Genomic DNA, 20,744 nt, shown 5'->3' on the forward strand with positions numbered 1-20,744 from the left:
GTAACATCTAATGCAGGTGCTAGAGCGTACATACACATTGTGGCACCTGGCCTCTGGAGAGGAGCAGACTGTAAATCAATTCAATAAGGCCAGCGCTCTGTTCGGTATGTTGTACAAAGAAACCTAAATGCCACTGATATCACTACATTTGCAGGTGGGATACCTGCATGAATATTTGCCCCACTTCCAGATGATGCACTATCCAAGATGCAGGACTGATTATTGAACAGCGTCACGTCCCCTCCTTCCTTGGAGAAAAGTCTTTTACAGGGATGAAGCATCTTCTGCACTTTCCCGAGATAGTTCTTACAGGAAACAGTGAAGCATAGCCAATGCCATATTCATTACACAACTGCACCCCTGCTAATATCTATAGAGAAGTACTTAACACAATGACATTATGAACATTTTGTCTGAATTTTGCACGCTTGCCAAAATTAAGAAAATCAAACCAAGAGAAAAAAACATTTATTAGAAATGAGCTAGATTACAAAATTAGCTGATGTCAGAAATAAAGGTAATCAGTTAAGAGAGATTGAAACCAGATTTCTTTGCTGGAGAAAACACTTTTCCATACTGTAGACTGCTATCTTTCAACTAAGAATTGCGCTCGGTTGTACAGATTTTTCCCAAAATGTCTAGTAGTTCAAAACACTACGAATGCTGTGTAGAAAAAGATGAAAAGGAAAATTAAAATAAGAAATTTAACAAGACTTGAGGCCCCCATACATCAGCGGAGGATTGCCAGGGAATCAGAAATATTTAACATGTTTAAAAATCTTGATTACCCGATCTTGACCGGGAACGGTCAGGATTGGCAAATCAATATTATTAAAATTAAGAAATTCCCCACTGGATTGCCGATCATCGATGGCAGCCGGATCGGCAAAAACATGGCTCTGTTGTATGGGAGCCTTTGGTAATCTGTGTCATGTTGAAATTATAGCGCTAATCAAACAAATAAATACTTTTTTCAATCTTCAACTATGTAATAGACAATCATTACCTTTTACAAAAAAAAAAAAAAAGTTTAAGGAAAGCAGGCGGCTCACTTTTTAAGTTACCAATTATTTTCTAAATGCTGAGGCTGGAAATCTGTTGGCATGTACTGAATTGGCTGTAACGGGCAGTCCAGGTTAGGCCTCTTATTCTACATAGTTACAAAAGTATAAGAAACTGTGGCATATTCAAAAAAAAAAAAAAAAAAAAAAAAAAAAAAAAAGCTTACCTCTTCCCAGCATGCATCAGTTCAAAGGCTTCATTAATAGAACTGAAGGGCAAATTGTGAGTCACAAATTCATCAACCTTAATTTTCTTGGCCATGTATTCAGAAACCAACTTGGGTACACTCTCTACACTCTTCCAACCTGTAATATAAGGAAGTCAGTCAAGTTCTGTTTGTTTATAAAAACTCTGAAAGGTTTAACTAAACAATAGTAAACAGACACGTTAAGCTGGGTACCCACTAAACAATAGGGTACATTCAACTGCTGTCGAAACTACCGTCTTGTCGTAAAATTATCAACTGATTTAGGTCGGAAGGGGTTCAGACTTACTCAATAGGGGCTGTTTTTTCCCCCGACAAGTCGGGAATTCACGACTTGTCCGAAAACGTGTGGATCGGCGGAATAGCCGCAGATTCATGTGCTTTTGTCGGAAACGCGGCCAAATCCGACAGGTTTTGGCCCCGTTTCCGACAATCTCAATCCGACTTTAAAAAAAAAAGTCAGATTGAAGAGATGAGATGGTGGAGCTGGGCGGCGGGCTATAGGAGCAGCAGGGCACATAATAGGCAGGTACCTCTATAAATAGACGGGCGTCCCCTTGGCCAAGCTCCTTTCTTCAGTCAGCGACGGGCGTCCCCACGGCCAGGCTCCTCTCTCCCGGCACACACAGGGACAGATGAGGACGAGCTGGGAGGAGGACAGGACAGCAGCAGGACGGACAGGACACTGGGAACGGCCAAATCAGACAGTCTGATTTGGCCGCTCATTGAATTGTGCACTGTCTGATCCTTTCCAACGTGAATTGAGTATACCCCAATAAATTGGAAAATTTGTCGTTGAGCCCAACTGGAACGATTTATCATCCACATACTCTAGTGTACACACTTGTGCGTACTGCTGTGCGTCATTCCTTGCATCCTCTTATCTGCTGTACTGCATGGCAGAACAGATGGGACGATGCAATGAACGCCATGCTTCTAAATGCAGTATGGAATGGTAAATCGCACCGCTGTCCACTGTGTGTACTGACGGAGCAATGTATCGTGCAGCTTCTGGGTACACACATCGTCTACCCAGCACAAAGTTTCACATGCGTCTGTCACTAGTACTAGTTTTTTAAACTCACTTGGAGCTCCAGATAGGTTCCCACACTGCATTTAATCACAGTAAGTGTATGTGGATTAAACACAATTTGCAGTCATGTGAGTGGGCGTCGGTATGACACTTCAAACCATGGTTTCTAGTGTCAAGCGGTTTACATGGATTTTACTAATAGCAAAATGCTATAAATATTAGGCATTAGTAATTCTGATGACCGAAAAAGCTTCATTAAAACCACACTTAGGAAACTGAAATTTTTCTAGATTATAATGGTTAGGGGGGGGGGGGGGGGGAGAAAAACAAAACATTGACAATGCATTTAATTTACAAAATGCTTTTGAAGCCCTTTGACACTTTACTGGGACCAAATCTTATAGGGTAGTTGCACATTAAAAATTAAGATTTTAAACCTACCGGTTAATCTTTTTCTCCTAGTCCGTAGAGGATGCTGGGGACTCCGTAAGGACCATGGGGAATAGACAGGCTCCGCAGTAGACATGGGCACTAAAAAGAACTTTACATATGGGTGTGCACTGGCTCCTCCCTCTATGCCCCTCCTCCAGACCTCAGTTAGAGAAACTGTGCCCAGAGGAGACGGACAGTACGAGGAAAGGATTTTGTTAATCTAAGGGCAAGATTCATACCAGCCCATACCATCCACACCGTATAACCTGGAATATACGAACCAGTTAACAGTATGAAACAAAACAGCATCAGCCCGAGACTGATCAAAACTGTAACATAACCCTTATGTAAGCAAAAACTATATACAAGTCTTGCAGATGTAGTCCGCACTGGGACGGGTGCCCAGCATCCTCTACGGACTAGGAGAAAAAAGATTTACCGGTAGGTTTAAAATCTTATTTTCTCTTACGTCCTAGAGGATGCTGGGGACTCCGTAAGGACCATGGGGATTATACCAAAGCTCCAAAACGGGCGGGAGAGTGCGGATGACTCTGCAGCACCGATTGAGCAAACATGAGGTCCTCATCAGCCAGGGTATCAAACTTGTAGAACTTTGCAAAGGTGTTTGAACCCGACCAAGTAGCAGCTCGGCACAGCTGTAATGCAGAGACCCCTCGGGCAGCCGCCCAAGAAGAGCCTACCTTCCTAGTGGAATGGGCCTTTACAGAATTTGGTAACGGCAATCCCGCCGTAGAATGAGCCTGCTGAATCGTGCTACAGATCCAGCGAGCAATAGTCTGCTTCGAAGCAGGAGCGCCAACCTTGTCGGCTGCATACAGGACAAACAGTGCCTCTGTTTTCCTAACCCGAGCTGTTCTGGCCACATAAATTTTCAATGCCCTGACCACATCAAGGGACTCGGAATCCTTTAAGTCCCACGTAGCCACAGGCACCGCAATAGGTTGGTTCATATGAAAAGATTAAACCACCTTGGGCAAAAATTGAGGACGGGTCAGCAATTCCGCTCTATCCACATGGAAAATCAGATAGGGGCTTTTGTGAGATAAAGCAGCCAACTCCGACACTCGCCTAGCCGATGCCAAGGCCAACAACATGACCACCTTCCAAGTGAGATACTTTAATTCCACTGTTTTAAGTGGTTCAAACCAGTGAGACTTAAGGAACCGCAACACCACGTTAAGGTCCCAGGGTGCCACTGGTGGTACAAAAGGAGGCTGGATATGTAGCACTCCCTTCACAAAAGTCTGTACTTCTGGGAAAGAAGCCAATTCCTTCTGAAAGAAAATGGATAGGGCCGAAATCTGAACCTTAATGGAGCCTAATTTTTGGCCCAAATTCACTCCAGTCTGTAGGAAGTGAAGGAAACGGCCCAGATGGAATTCTTCCGGAGGAGTATTCCTGGACTCACACCAAGATACATACTTCCGCCATATACGGTGATAATGTTTTGCTGTCACGTCCTCCTAGCCTTTATCAGAGTAGGAATGACCTCATCCGGAATGCCCTTTTCCGCTAGGATCCGGCGTTCAACCGCCATGCCGTCAAACGCAGCCGCGGTAAGTCTTGGAACAGACAGGGCCCCTGTTGTTTCAGGTCCTTTCTGAGAGGAAGAGGCCATGGATCTTCTGTGAGCATTTCCTGCAGATCCGGATACCAGGCCCTTCGCGGCCAATCTGGAACAATGAGAAATGTCTGTACTCCTCTTCTTCTTATGATTCTCAATACCTTGGAGATAAGAGGAAGAGGAGGAAACACATAGACCAACTGGAGCACCCACGGTGTCACCAGGGCGTCCACTGCCACCGCCTGAGGGTCCCTTGACCTGGCGCAATATCTCTATAGTTTCTTGTTGAGGCGTGACGCCATCATGTCTATCTGAGGCAGTCCCCACTGACTTGTAATCTCTGCGAAGACTTCCTGATGAAGTCCCCACTCTCCTGGATGTAGATCGTGTCTGCTGAGGAAGTCTGCTTCCCAGTTGTCCACTCCCGGAATGAAAACTGCTGTCAGAGCGCTTACATGATTTTCCGCCCAGCGAAGAATCCTGGTGGCTTCTGCCATTGCCACTCTGCTCTTTGTTCCGCCTAGGCGGTTTACATGAGCCACTGCGGTGATGTTGTCTGACTGAATCAGAACCGGTAGGTCGCGAAGCAGATTCTCCGCTTGACAAAGGGTGTTGTATATGGCCCTCAACTCCAGGACGTTGATGTGAAGACAAGCCTCCTGGCTTGACCAGAGACCTTGGAAGTTTCTTCCCTGTGTGACTGTTCCCCAACCTCGGAGGCTCGCGTCCGTGGTTACCAGGACCCAGTCCTGAATGCCGAACCTGCGACCCTCTAGAAGGTGAGCACTCTGCAGCCACCACAGGAGAGATACCCTGGCCCTGGGGGACAGGGTGATCATCTGATGAATCTGTAGATGTGACCCGGACCACTTGTCCAGAAGGTCCCATTGGAAAGTCCTCGCATGGAACCTGCCGAAAGGAATGGCCTCGTAAGACGCCACCATCTTTCCGAGAACTCGAGTGCAGTGATGCACTGACACCCTTTTTGGCTTCAATAGGTCCCTGACCAAATTCATGAGTTCCTGGGCCTTTTCTATCGGAAGATAAACCCTTTTCTGGTCCGTATCCAGAATCATGCCTAAGAAAGGCAAACGAGTCGTTGGAACCAACTGTGACTTCAGGATATTGAGAATCCAGCCATGCTGTTGCAACACCTTCAGGGAAAGTGATACTCTGTTCAGCAACTGAGATCGTCCAAGTACGGGATAATTGTGACACCCTGCTTGCGCAGGAGCACCATCATTTCCGCCATTACCTTGGTGAAAATCCTCGGGGCCGTGGAAAGCCCAAACGGCAACGTCTGAAATTGGTAATGACAATCCTGTACCGCAAATCTCAGGAACGCCTGATGAGGTGGATATATGGGAACATGAAGGTATGCATCCTTTATGTCCAGCGACACCATATAATCCCCCCCCTTCCAGGCTGGCGATGACCGCTCTGAGCAATTCCATCTTGAACTTGAACCTTTTTAAGTATAGGTTTAAGGATTTTAAATTTAAAATGGGTCTGACCGAACCGTCTGGTTTCGGGACTACAAACAGGGTTGAGTAATACCCCATCCCCTGCTGAAGCAGGGGAACTTTGACCACCACTTGTTGAAGACACAATTTTTGAATTGCATTTAAAACTATCTCCCTCTCTGGGGGAGAAGCTGGTAGGGCCGATTTGAAAAAGCGGCGAGGAGGCACCTCTTCGAATTCCAGCTTGTAACCCTGGGAAACAATTTCTATTGCCCAGGGATCCACCTGTGAGTGAACCCAGATGTGGCTGAACAGTCGAAGACGTGCCCCCACTGGGGCGGACTCCCTCAGCGGAGCCCCAGCGTCATGCGGTGGATTTTGTAGAGGCCGGGGAGGACTTCTGCTCCTGGGAACTAGCTGTGGTTGGCAGCTTTTTCCCCCTGCCCTTACCACTGGCAAGAAAGGACGATCCCCGTCCTCTCTTGGGTTTATGCGACCGAAAGGACTGCATCTGATAATGTGGCATTTTCTTAGACTGTGAGGAAACATAAGGCAAAAAACCTGATTTACCTGCCGTAGCTGTGGAAACTAGGTCCGAGAAACCTTCCCCAAACAATTCCTCACCCTTGTAAGGTAAAACCTCCATATGCCTCTTTAAGTCGGCATCGCCCGTCCATTGTCGGGTCCATAGGGCTCGTCTAGCAGAAATATCCATAGCGTTGGCTCTGGAACCCAGTCGGCCAATGTCTCTCTGAGCATCTGTCATATATAGGGCAGCATCTTTAATATGACCCAGGGTCAATAAAATGGTTTCCTTATCTAGCGTATCTATATCAGCAGATAAGGTATCTGTCCACGCTGCTACAGCGCTACAAACCCAAGCCAACGCTATCGCCGGTCTGAGCAAGGTACCAGAATGTGTGTAAATTGACTTCAAGGTAGTCTCCTGTCTGCGATCAGCAGGATCCTTGAGGGTTGCCGTATCTTGAGACGGCAGCGCTACCTTTTTGGATAAGCGTATCAACGCTTTGTCCACCCTTGGGGAGGATTCCCACCGTATCCTGTCCGTAGCCGGGAAAGGATACGCCCTAAGAAGCTTTTTGTGAATCTGCAGTTTTTTGTCTGTGGAGATTCCCAAGCCTTTTCAAAGAACTCGTTCAGCTCATGAGATGGGGGAAAGGTTACCTCAGGTTTCTTTTCCTTATACATGCGCACCCTCGTGTCAGGGACAGAGGGGTCATCTGTGATATGCAACACATCCTTTATTGCAATAATCATATAATGAATACTTTTAGCCGATTTTGGCTGCAACTTTGCATCATCGTAGTCGACACTGGAGTCAGAATCCGTGTCGGTATCAGTGTCTACTACTTGGGATAGTGGGCGCTTTTGAGACCCAGAAGGTCCCTGCGACATAGTGAAGGCAGGGCTCGACTCCCTGCACATTCCCTGGACTCTGCTTTGTCCAACCTTTTGTGTAATAAATTCACAATTGCATTTAAAACATTCCACATATCCAACCAGTCAGGTGTCGGCGTTGCCGACGGAGACACCACACTCATTTGCTCCACCTCCTCCCTAGAAGAGCCTTCCGCTTCAGACATGCCAACACACGCGTACCGACACCCCACACACTCAGGGAATTCTCTAACTGGAGACTGTTCCCCCACCAGGCCCTTTGGAGAGACAGAGAGAGAGTATGCAAACACACACCCAGCGCCAATGACCCTGGACAAAAATATACCCAGACAGCGCTTTTATTTAACATAAATATATCACTGCGCCAAATTATGTGCCCCCACCCCCCCTTTCTTTAAAACCCTCTGTCACCGTGTTCAGCAGGGGAGAGTCTGGGGAGCCAGCTTCTCAGCGTGTGCTGTGGAGAAAATGGCGCTGGTGAGTGCTGAGGATCAAGCTCCGCCCCCTCAGCGGCGGGCTTCGGTCCTGCTTGATTTCGTTTAAAACTGGCGGGGAATCTCAAATAAACAGTGCAGAGCCTATATATGTACTGTTTTTGCCAGACCAGAGGTTTAAATTGCTGCCCAGGGCGCCCCCCCTGCGCCCTGCACCCATATAGTGCCTGCCGTGTGCGTGTTATGTGGGAGCAATGGCGCGCAGCGTTACCGCTGCGCGTTACCTCAGTGAAGATCCGAAGTCTTCTGCCGCCTCTGAAGTCTTCTATTTTCTTATACTCACCCGGCTTCTATCTTCCGGCTCTGTAAGGAGGACGGCGGCGCGGCTCCGGGACGAACTGCTAGGAGAGACCTGCGTTCTGACTCCCTCTGGAGCTAACGGTGTCCAGTAGCCTAAGAAGCAGAGCCTAGCATTTAAGTAGGTCTGCCTCTCTCCCCTCAGTCCCTCGATGCAGGGAGTCTGTTACCAGCAGGCTACCTGAAAATAAAAAACCTAACAAAAAACTTTCTTTCAGGGAAACTCTGGAGAGCTCCCTGTAATGCACCCAGTCTCCTCTGGGCACAGTATCAAACTGAGGTCTGGAGGAGGGGCATAGAGGGAGGAGCCAGTGCACACCCATATCTAAAGTTCTTTTTAGTGCCCATGTCTCCTGCGGAGCCCGTCTATTCCCCATGGTCCTTACGGAGTCCCCAGCATCCTCTAGGACGTAAGAGAAATGTATTTGATCCCCACTATTCAGTTCCCGGCACCCCTATTACTACAAACGGAATACCAAGTGAATACTAAGAGCAGCTCCAGAATTTGAAAATAAGTTTTGTAATGTTGCTAAGACTTCACCCAGCAGAAGGCAGGCCTATGCTATCAGATGCATGTAAATAGAGACCGCTCAATATCTTTGTATTTACAAATCTATGCACATGTAAAAAAAAAAAAAAAAAAAAAATTACAACAAAAAACATTTGCATTTGTGAACTACTTAGGACTGACAGAGGAGACCCACCCAAACCTAAAAACTGGCTATGAATTGGTTAACAGCATCAAGAAAAAAAAAAAAAAGAAAAAAAAATTGTTTACAAACTCAAGAGATTCAAGAGTCAGTACTCCAAGGAATATTGCATAAGGAAGACACAAAAGCACCGCTGTAAACAAATGCCTCTCCACTGCTAAAAACAATACTGTATCTTAGGTGTGTTTAGGAGGTGCATAGAGAGCTACTTACATTTCTATTCAGAAAATGTTTTGATTATAAGAGGCACAAATATGTTTCATCAGTAAGTACTTACATTATACCAATCTTACCCCCAAAAGCAGTTCCTTTCCAAGTCCGCCCAGTGACCAGCTGAAATGGGCGAGTTGAGATTTCCTGTCCAGATGCAGCAACGCCCACAATCACACTTACACCCCAGCCTTTATGGCAGGCCTCCAATGCCGCTCTCTAAAAACAAATTCTGACTTTGCAATTAAATTGTAAAAAAATATCCACATAAAAACGAAAAAAAAAAGTACAAATTGCCTGCAGGCAGTACACTGAAAACGCCTAATAGAGCCTGTGGTCCGTTGAATAACGCCCATGCTCATCGCATCCCAAAACATGTTTTCACAATATATGTATAACCTTACATACCTCCATAAGTGTGGAGGATAGTCCAAGCCACATACAGAGGGAGATGAAGTCAAAATTCTCATCTTATACCCTGTACCACAAATTCACAACTTATTTCTCACTAGTAACAAAATGTATACTCTCATCACATCTTACAAACTGCATGCTCTCCTGTCAGATGCCTTTTTATTTGCACGTTCTCATGCTATTCTAAACACATGTTCATCGAAGCAATCCTACAGAAATCAATTCTCTACCACAGTGGTTCTCAAACTTGGTCCTCAGGACCCCACACTGTTCACGTTTTCCCATGTCACCCAGCAGCTGCACTGTGTATCACCAACTGTCACATTTAAAAAATCTACAGGTGACCTGCAAAACATGAACTGTGTGGGGTCCCGAGGACAGAGTTTGAGAACCTGTGTTCTACCAGAGACTCTTTCCAATTTCTGCAGTATCTCTCCTCCCCATGGCCTCTAAACTAACTTTCTTACCACTGCCTGAATACATTTTTCCTGCTTCACTCCCTTCAGCAATATGCAATCAGGCTTCCGTCCTGAAAAGCTAATGATACGGCACTGCCAAATCCTCCTCTACTCCCACAAGGCTGGGTATCCCACTATCCATCTTATCTTCATAAGGTAATCTGCACATACAGTATACCTCCAGTGCCATCACTACGACGGGACACCCAAATCTATCTCTACCCTTATCTGCCATCTTGTGTGACCAATACTCTGCTTTTACACATGGTTGTCTCAATGCTACCTAAAGCATAACATTCTAGACAGCTTATCTTCCCTCCTACAGGCATAACCAGTCCTCCTCTTTAAACCAAAAACATGGGACAGCAGAGACTGTGGGTGGCATACTCATGTGTAATAAATAGCCCCCAAATACATTACTGTAGCATGCAGCTGTTGCAGGTGGTAACAATATAGGGGAAGCAAATAAAAAAATTCTCATCTGGTCCATTTAAATAAATGACCGGTTGGAGCCTTTTTTGCTCTCTCACTGCACAATGGGGGTAATTCTGAGTTGATCGCAGCAGGATTTTTGTTAGCAGTTGGGCAAAACCATGTGCACTGCAGGGGAGGCAGATATAACATGTGCAGAGAGAGTTAGATTTGGGTGGGTTATTTTATTTCTGTGCGGGGTAAATACTGGCTGCTCTATTTTTACACTGCAATTTAGATTGCAGATTGAACACACAACACCGAAATCTAACTCTCTCTGCACATGTTTTATCTGCCTCCCCTGCAGTGCACATGGTTTTGCCCAACTGCTAACAAAAATCCTGCTGCGATCAACTCAGAATTACCCCCAATGGGCCTAATTCTGAGTTGATCGCAGCAGCAAATATGTTAGCAGTTGGGCAAAACTATGTGCACTGCAGGGGGGACAGATATAACATGTGCAGAGAGAGTTAGATTTGCGTGGGGTGTATTCAAACTGAAATTAAATTGCAGTGTAAAAATAAAGCAGCCAGTATTTACCCCGCACAGAAACGAAATAACCCACCCAAATCTAACTCTCTCTCTGCACATGTTATATCTGCCCCACCTGCAGTGCACATGGTTTTGCCCAATTGCTAACAAACTTGCTGCTGCGATCAACTCAGAATTACCCCCAATGAGAATAGAGGAGCTGGAAAAAACTAAAATGGACCTGTAAAAGGTGATCCACTAAATAAAACTATTTTTACATCTATTTATCCATACACAAACAGATAAAGTATGTATATCTACAATAAAGTTACAGTATATAGAATGTCTGTTCTACTGTACATAAATGACACAAATGTTACATATAATATAGCCGTAGAGGTGATTTGTACACGTGATTACCATAACTCCGACATTTCCAATACACTCAAAGGAATAGTCCACTCCTCCATCTGTCAATTCAACCAGCACCTCCTGAATGGACTTTTTGTAATCTGCAGGACTGATGCACTCGGTGGCACCAAACTCTGTGGCCTTTGCAAATTTTTCCTTGTTGAGGTCAATTCCAATAATGCGGGTAGCTCCAGCTACTTTACATCCCATGATAACCGCCAGACCAACCCCTCCTAAGCCAAACACTGCACATGTCGAGCCTGGCTCCACCTGTCATTGACAAAACAGGTGCAGTTTTCAGACTTTAGAACATTGGAAGATAGATCATTATAACAAAAAGCACATGAAACAAACAAAAACAGTAAGAGAAACTGGTTATCAAATAGTAAAAATACTTTTTGATTAAAATACATTGGAAGGAAATTGGTTTATAATTTCTGTCTTCAGTAGAAAGCAAAACCTTATAGTAAGTAACAAACAACTATAAAAATAATAGTCAATTAAGGGGGACATTTACTAAGCAGTGATAAGAGCGGAGAAGTGAGCCAGTGGAAAAGTTGCCCCATCAACCAATCAGCTGCTCTGTATAAGTTTATAGTATGCAAATTATAGATGTTACTTCAGTGCTGATTGGTTGTCATGTGCAACTTCTTCACTGGCTCACTTCTACGCTCTTATCACTGCTTAGTAAAATGTCCCCCTAAGTAGTTAAAGTGTGAAAGAAACCTAAGACTTGTGAACGCAGCCATTTCCTAGATTGAATACAGCCTAAAAAATAGGGACATCACTGGAGCACTGTATGTAATGTGTAAGGGGTGTGACATTATAGGTTGGGTATGGTAAAATTTACAAAGTGGCTACTATTCTGTGCATTAGCTACAGTAGATGCATCATTGCTTGGAGAGTGATAAAATCTAAAAGTGATAAACTACCAACCAACCAGTTCCTATGACTGGCTGGTACTTTTTCTCTCTCCATTTCAATCACTCTCCAAGCGATAATGCATCAAGCCCTTAGGGCATTTTAAAATGTCTGAACCCAAAAAACGTTTCAGTGAGGACCAGATGATTTTGTAGAGGTAAGAAAGCTAGATGAAAAAGAAAGCAGAAACACGAACGGAAAGTAAAGCCCTGGTTTAAACACAGATGTATTCGTTGATTGATCCTTTCATTTATGGGAGACAGACAAGCTAAGGACATAAAAAGTAAAGAGCAGCATAAACCTGCTCACCTTGGCAGTGTTCAGAGCAGCTCCATAACCAGTTGAAACACCACAGCCCAGCAGGCAGACTTTATTCAGAGGAGCAGAGTCCTCTATTTTAGCTACAGAGATGTCAGCCACAACTGTGTATTCAGAGAAGGTGCTGGTGCCCATGAAGTGGAAAAGTTGCTTCCCTTTGCAAGTAAATCGGCTTGTTCCATCAGGCATGAATCCCTGACCTTGAGTAATCCTGTGACAGAAACAGCAATGAGACCAGGTTCTATAAGGTGGGTAGTGTTCACTCTAAGCTTCTTTCGCAGGGCGCTGCGCCCTTCCCCTTTTGAGTGACAGAATGCGCCCTGCCCGTTTGTGCCTGCCCTGCTAAGGACTGCCTTCTCCCCCCGCCACGCTGTCACTTCTCCCCCCCGCCGCGCTGTCACTTTGAACCCCCGCCGCGCTGAAAGCTCTCAGCTGAAGGCGGAGACAGGGTCAGCGTGCAGTGGGGAGGAGCAGCCAAATCAGAGCCTGCGGTGTCTCCCGCCAGTCCTCCGGCATGGTTTGATTCCCCCTCACCATGGCGCTGCACGCTGACCTGGGCTCCGCCGTCAGCATCAAGAGACCGGCCCGCTGATCCGGCACAGCGCCCTCCTCCGCAACGGTGAGTGCCGCTCTGCATCTGCCCTGTGCCCATCCCACCCTCCCTCCTAGTGCTCTCTCCCTGGTGCAGGGTGTATAACGTGCTCTCTCCCTGATGCAGTGTGTATAACGTGCTCTACCTGGCGCAATATGTATAACGTGCTCTAGCTGGCCCAGTGTGTATAGGAGGTTCTACATGGTGCAATGTGTATAAGCGGTACTATTGTGTGGTATAATGTGATTTGGTACTATTATGTGGTCACGCCCCTTCACCATGAAACAACGCCCCTAAATTTTTGCTATATCTATGTTTTCTCCTATAGGAATGGGAGCACCAAGCATTATAATATGTACCGAATTTTGCCCTTCTAACTTAAAAATGTGCCCTCCCCGTGATCAGCACCCTGCCCTAAAAAAATCCTAGAGTGACCACTAGGTGGGTACACACTGATAGATATATCTGCCGATCAATTAATCGGCAGATATATCTATGGACGGATCGGGCAGTGTGGGACCCCGATCCGTCGGGGACTGACGTCATGAACTGGGCGGGCGTGTATTGGTAGATAATTGGGCGTCAGCTGTGCTGTAGGGCCGACGCGATACGTTTTTGAACGATGGAGTTCACAGACATATCGCCTGTACACACTGGCCAGCGGACCCGCGATATATCGGCCGTTCAATAGAACGGCAGATATATCGGCCAGTGTGTACCCACCTATAGTCATCGCATATGTAAGACAGAAAACCATCACCCAGGTATATGCAGTAACACTAACTCCACAGCTTTTTGCAACAACAACTTAAATCAATGTAAACTTTATAGTGTATTAAAGATCTATGGTTAAATTATCAGACAAACATATTTTGAAAGAAAAATGTGCCCACAGAAACAGTTTAGGTATACACACACACACACACACACACACACACACACACACACACACACACTACCTGATCTTCTGACATAGATTGGTTTTGGGATTCAAGCAAAATTTACATTCTCCACATTGCGGAACATACAGAGGAATAACTGTGTCTCCTGAAAAACAAAGTCAGTAACAATTTGTTTCTTTGTCCACATTATGTTTTCATTTTCAATAGCTAGTAAAGCATACAACATACTGTAAACTCCCAACAGGTGTTTTAGTGCCCGATCTCCTGAGCTGGCCCCCACTACCCAACGTCACAGTACTGTCCCCCAGCATGGATGACAGGAATAATGGGTGCCCGCAGCACTTACTGCACTCGACAGCTCCAGTCAGGAACATTACTTATGGGCGCCCAAACAGAAATAAATCACCCACATAACACAAGTCTCATATGGATTTGTAAATATTGCATACTGAATTAGTTTCATTTAGCATGCATATTGTAAAGAAAAACCATGCCTACTTTAAACACAGAAGTGATTACCTCTGCTTCTTATACCTTTCATACTGAATGAATAGGAACGGGAATTCCCCAGCACATTACCCTCAGTGGTAGTTTTGAAAAACCAATAACTATGTACAGTACTCCCGTAAGTGTGTAGCATAAAAATAGCTGTGAAGTAAAACTCAAAGTCCTCAGCTATAAAAAAAAACGGTCACTATAAATGAAGACCGTGTTCTGAGAACTACAAATTGTGTCTACAATTATAGGACCTATCTCAAACACTGAGGTAGATGTATTAACCTGGAGACGGCATAAGGAAGTGATAAACCAGCGATATGTGCAAAGTGATAAAGGCACCAGCCAATCAGTTCCAATACGTAAATTAACAGTTAGGAGCCGATTGGCTGGTGTGTTTATCACCTTGAACATATCACTGGTTTATCACTTCCTTATGCCTTCTCCAGGCTTAATACATCTGCCCCACTAATCCTAGCATAATAATACAGATGTGTCCTCGTCTATCTTGCCTCAATACGCCATGTAGCAGGAGATGTCTGATGTGAGAGAGCTGACAGGTGCCATGCAACTTTGTCAGCGCCAAGCGTCTTTTTTGCTGAAAATGCGTCTTAGTTGCATTGAGATGCAAATAGGATGCCCAAGCAGACTCTGCTGATTAAAATGATATGCGGCATACCTGTATTCTGTGCGACTGTATCTGCATACGAAAGGATACGTTACAGCGATTTCTAGGAAAAACACTGTAATGTAGCAATTTGTATGCTTATACAGCCGCGGTCGCACACAGAATATAGGCAGGCCGCATATCACTTTAATCATCAACCCATTCACATCAGTTTGCATTATAATGGAAAAAGTTGAACGTAAAGACACTCAGCACTTTTGAGAAGGGCTGTTTAACATGCAGGAAGGCTAGATGTGAGTGGACACATCTGTACCTGACTGCAAACAGTGACATAGGAGCAAATATCTGGGATTGGGTACAATTAAAATTTCCCTATAGGTGGCACTGAGGAAGAATACACAATATTGTTCAAGAGGAAACGGTCTTATTAAATGAGGTAAGTACATTTATGTGAATTAGGGCTATAAGATGCCAAGTCTGCTGCAGGACAATACACAAAGAAAATGCTAGAGGTAAGGAAATATCAGGCAAAAATAAGTTTAGTTTCTATTATCTGCATTGTGTTTATTGGGATTGAAACTGAACAGGCATAATCACCATGGTGTAAGCACTTTAAGATACAGACTATAAAATCATGACAATGGAAAAGACATGCAATATCATTTTATTTCTGTGTGTCAAGGGTTATTATAGCCATCCATAAAACATTACCCAGTAGTCACCACATTATGAATGCAGCATTATAGCCTCTTTCATTTACGCACCTCCTGCCAGTACACACAGGTCATCAAAGCCTATGCAAGGTTGACCATGACCCCTCAACTTGTGTATGCCAGTGATCCAACATTGTGCACATGGCTCTCCATGTGAATACAGATTTGCATTTCCTCATTAAAATTGGTAATCCTCATTAGAAGGAGGCATTTTAATGTATTAACAGCAAGATTAAAGCTGCACAATGCATGATTGGTGAATATGAAAGCCTATGTATATGGGTCTGTACAATCAATCTGTTTAACAGAATTTAATATTTGTATGCAGATATTGAAACATAAAAATTGAACAATGCTGCTTATACAAACCCCTGTGCTGTAGAAGATCCAAGTTTACAAAGATGAAAGATATTAACAACTGACTTTCAACGAGCCCCTACCTGGGAGTCATAAAAAAATAAAAATAAAAAAAGACCAGCTTTTATGGATAACTGCCCTCTTAATCCAAATTACATTGCTTATATGGTGAACATGAAAACCAAAGCATAAGGCTACAAAATATTATCAATCTACTTGGATAACCTGGTGAGCACCTGAGAGGAAATGGAATCCAAATCATACCACCCAGGCACTGCCTAGACAGATCGCCTCTCAAAACTCAGAGCAAGAAGGAAACTTGTGAGTGAAGTTACAGAGGAGCAACATCTGGCCTGGAGTTTCCCAGAAAACAACAGAGTGACCCAGCTAAAATGTGGAATAAGGTTTTGTGGTCAGATGAGACAAAAATAAATGTTTTGAATTGGGGTCAAAAAGATCTTATCTGGGTGTCATTTGCAATACAGATGAATACGATAGTCAGACAGAAAGACAGCCAGCCTGCCAGTTAAGGATAAGCATTAATAGGGGGTAATTCAGTTAGCGGCAGGGTAACTGCCACACCAGATTTATTTAATTTGCAGGGTTTCCCCGCGCGAGCCCCTGCAGTCCTGCACACGAAATCTCTGTAAAACCCCCCAAAATTGGGCTGCACTAGGGAAAAAAAAAAAAAAAACACTGATTCCGCAGCTTACACGGAAAAGGGCTACAGGACGTAAATCCCTGCACAGCTCGGATTTTTGCCAGCAATTAGTCACAGAGTAAACCCCACGGCTAATTCAGTACCCCCCATAATGTCTTTTTTGTAACAATATAGCGTATCCATAATGCCATGCAATTAGCACTGTGACAAATAGATTAAGGGCAGATATGGACGAGCACTTGCCTTTCATCTATATTCATTTGCCTAATTTAACTGTAATGTAAATATACTCACCAGCCTTAACTCTTGTAACGCCTTCTCCCACACTCTCTACAATGCCAGCTCCTTCATGTCCAAGTATCACTGGGAAGCATCCTTCAGGGTCAGCCCCACTTAAAGTGTAGGCGTCAGTATGGCACACGGCAGTGGAGCGGATCTGCAAAGATTTGCATAAGGGGAACGGCAATAAAACCTCATTCAGATTTGGAAAATTATATATATATATATATATATATATATATATATATATACACTCACCCAAACAAGTGTGCTCGTTGCCGTCCCGCGGCGCCATGACGTCATTCTCCCGCGACTCGCGCTGACGTGCCGGCCCACGGCAACGGAAGCGTGCGGCTACAGTGTACCCATTAAACTGTTTTATTTAATCTCAATATGTGAATATTAGCCAATAGTATCAGCTAACTATTTGTCTTTAGTGGTATAGATTCATTCAATCAGTGTTATGCCCCTCGGATTGGCCTGCAGCTGACGGACCATGCTTGTTATGCTTTTAGTGTTTCTTTGTTTACACGTCTCTATGGTGATGGGTACACTGTAGCCGCACGCTTCCGTTGCCGTGGGCCGGCATGTCAGCGCGAGTAGCGGGAGAATGACGTCATGGCGCCGCGGCACGGCAACGAGCACACTTGTTTGGGTGAGTGTCTATTTAAGATAGTTGTATCTGTATGTCTTGTTTATCCTTGACAAAATGTCGTAAATAGACATGAAACGTTGGAAAAGTACCCTGGTTGTCTGACTCTTTGTCTTCGCAGGGGATTTATTCTTTGTTGCAAGTCTGTGAGTGCAGCTCAATCTTCTGGTATAGATATATATATCTTCGAACGATGGCTTGGTGAGCTGTATGATTTCTTAAAATCCATTGGAGTGCCGCCCATTACTATGTATGTATGTATGTATATATACATACACACACACACACATACATACATACATACATACACACTATAATGTATATATAAACCATGACATCAGTAGTTAAGAAAGTTACAGACAGACACCCTTTACTTTAACGCCAAGTTCATGAAGCCCACAGTATGCTATATTGCAAATTATGTCGGATCAATTATCTATCACCAGGGGGATACCATTGTGGTAGAAATCCCTTGAATTTGTTAAATATTCAAATAAAGATCAAACATTGGAGAAGAATAATAATTAGGCGAATCAAGCACATATTGGAATAATAGTAGTAGTCAACATGGGCTTTATACAGGTACATACAGTAATTAAGGGGCATACTGTAGGGGTCTATTCAACTGAAGTCAGAAAGACGTCAGTTTCCGACTTTTTTAGGTCGAATCATGATTCGACCTATTCAATGGTACGGTCGTTTTTCAGACTTGTCAGCAATTCCGGATCGGCGGATTAGTCGCGAATCCACGTGTTTTGTTGGATTACCAGCCTAATCCAACAGGATTTTCGACAATGCTGATCCGACGCTAAAATAAGTAGAGGTATCTTAAGACACTGCAGCCTCGGATCAGCTCCATTTACTGCCCAGTGTCAGTATCTTAGGAGAAGTCTTTCAAAAACTTGAAAGACTCCTTCGATTTGCCTAGGAAGAAACTTGCAGGGACAGCTGTTCTCATAGCTACTGTAAACAAAAGAATGAAACCGCACTAGACCTGTGGAAAGTAGCCACAGATAATTTCAACTCGCTAGGAGTTGCTCAATGATGTCTAAACCAACATGAAGGCTCAATTAGTGTAATACCTATGGCACTGGGTTGGTGGTGCTCCATGGGAAATTAGTTCAACAAACTGAAAAGAGGGTAGACCTGCAAGAGAGCAGGGCAGGAGAAGACTAAAAGTCTGACCCGGGGTCAGACTTTTAGTCTTCTCCTGCCCTGCTCTCTTGCAGTTCTACCCTCTTCTCATAACTACTGTACCTGCTAAGTGTCAATAGTACATAGCGGAGCAAAAATAAAAATGTAAAAACGAAATTACAAGTGATAATATGAAATGAAAAATAATTAGGCACATCCTCAATTTTTTGTATGTAAAGGCCCATACACACTACAGGAGAAAGTAAAAGAACTCGCTCAGAAGGGCCAATCTGAGCGAGATCTTTTACAATCTCATCTAGTGTGTACACGCAGTGTCATTAACGATGCGTGTTCCCACGCATCGTTAACGACCCCCTTCCTCGTCTGAACATGTACAGACGAGGGAGGTCCTCCCTTCCCCGCTGGCTGCGGCAAGTGTGTATGCACTTGCCAATGGCGGCACTTATGTAGTCCCCATAAGTGCAGAAGAAACGGACAATAAAAGATTTACATTTATCAGTGCTTATGGTCACTATTATAAACGGGCAAAGCTACTCACGCAGGACGTAAAAGGTATACAATATTTTGATTTGATGCGGTACAGTCCCATTTCTATAAATGCAGTGAGCAATGTATGAGGTCACTTACCTTAATTCGGACTTCATGAGCTTTAGGTGGGGACACCTCAACTTCTTCAATTGACAAAGGCTTCCCCGCTTCCCAGGCAACTGCAGCTTTGCATTTGATGACCTATAAGAAAACAGAAATATAAAAGCCAATACCAAGAAAGGCATACCTAATGTGAGAAACTTTTATACACACAAATAGAGCAGACACTGGAAACTGTAGATGACACAAAGATCATTACAAGGTAGGGATCAGTTCGTGACAGTATACAAGATCTAAGTGGAGCAAATCTTATTACAGACAAATCCATAAGGAATATTAGGACATTGCTAGTGCTGAGCAATGCAGACTACTGTATAAAATACTATAAGCAAATTCCATTTACTGCGATGCACATACTACTACTACTCCCACACTCATGTATGCCATATAGTATATGCAATAGGTGTCAGCTGGAGTACATCAATTACTGCCCGATAAATGTAATGCAGCACAAATAGAAGCAGCATCTCAGATAACCCTGCAGATGTATCAGTAACCCTTAGATAGTGTTTATTGCAGTTTAATAAAAATTGCCCGTTCTTGGAGTGTCAGCCCTGCAGGGGAGAGTAACACTACAGCAACAGTAGCGCCGGCTCACGATCACACACAGCCGCTGCTGGACACAACCTGGCCCGGATACTATAATGCCTGGGGCCTGGCAAGGCGCGACAGCCGGCTACTGTACAGATGCTGTTCCTACAGCTGTCAGCTCACCTTCCCCGCCGTGTCCATGCTTCTCGCTCAGGAGGATCCGCTGCACAAGGCGCACACAACTGCACAGAGTACACGGCTGACACCGCCCACTGCCTGTACTTAAAGGCGCCTTACACATATCCTGCGCTGTCACTGTGCGCTGTCACGGGCGCCGCCTGCAGTACGGACGGACCTCAGCCCTCACTGCCAATGCCATGTACAGTAACTAACAGTAAATATATATATATATGCACGCATATTGTGGGTCGCCATACCCGTGGAAGGCACCGGAGCTTTACTTCTAATTTATTTGATACACTAGTGCCGGATATCTGGACTCTTATATATATATATATATATATATATATATATATATATATGAGACATGCAATATCACAAGAGAGCGTTATGTATCAATTACTATATCATAAACAATTTATTCAATCACATGTATTAAGAACATATATAAATGCAATGCATAGAGTAAAATTTACTTTCTCGTGTAGTGTGTATGGGCCTTTGCATACAAAAAATTGAGGATGTGCCTAATTATTTTTCATTTCATATTATCACTTGTAATTTCGTTTTTACATTT

The 20,744-nt window shown here is 44.2% G+C and overlaps 1 protein-coding gene across 1 annotated transcript; it reads right to left on the reverse strand.

Annotated features, from left to right (window-relative positions):
* Positions 1-451: 451 nt before the first annotated feature.
* LOC134910121 (alcohol dehydrogenase class-3) lies at positions 452-20,276 on the reverse strand. The gene is made up of 9 exons (XM_063917794.1): positions 20,171-20,276; positions 19,436-19,537; positions 17,017-17,158; positions 13,926-14,013; positions 12,366-12,585; positions 11,145-11,405; positions 8,994-9,129; positions 1,229-1,367; positions 452-663 (listed from the first exon to the last, which is right to left on the reverse strand). The coding sequence occupies exons 1-9, from the start codon at positions 20,186-20,188 to the stop codon at positions 639-641; spliced, it is 1,131 nt and encodes a 376-aa protein (XP_063773864.1). The 5' UTR covers positions 20,189-20,276; the 3' UTR covers positions 452-638.
* Between the last annotated feature and the right edge of the window lie 468 nt (positions 20,277-20,744).

This window comes from Pseudophryne corroboree, chromosome 1 (assembly GCF_028390025.1).
Source record: "Pseudophryne corroboree isolate aPseCor3 chromosome 1, aPseCor3.hap2, whole genome shotgun sequence".
NCBI classification, from domain to species: Eukaryota; Metazoa; Chordata; class Amphibia; order Anura; family Myobatrachidae; genus Pseudophryne; species Pseudophryne corroboree.

Excerpts from the sequence above, each read along its gene's own strand:
- LOC134910121 (XM_063917794.1), bottom strand. Across the intron at positions 14,014-17,016 it reads CGTTACAAGAGTTAAGGCTG|GAGACACAGTTATTCCTCTG; the intron begins GTGAGTATATTT and ends TTTGTTTTTCAG. Across the intron at positions 1,368-8,993 it reads GAAAGGAACTGCTTTTGGGG|GTTGGAAGAGTGTAGAGAGT; the intron begins GTAAGATTGGTA and ends CTTATATTACAG.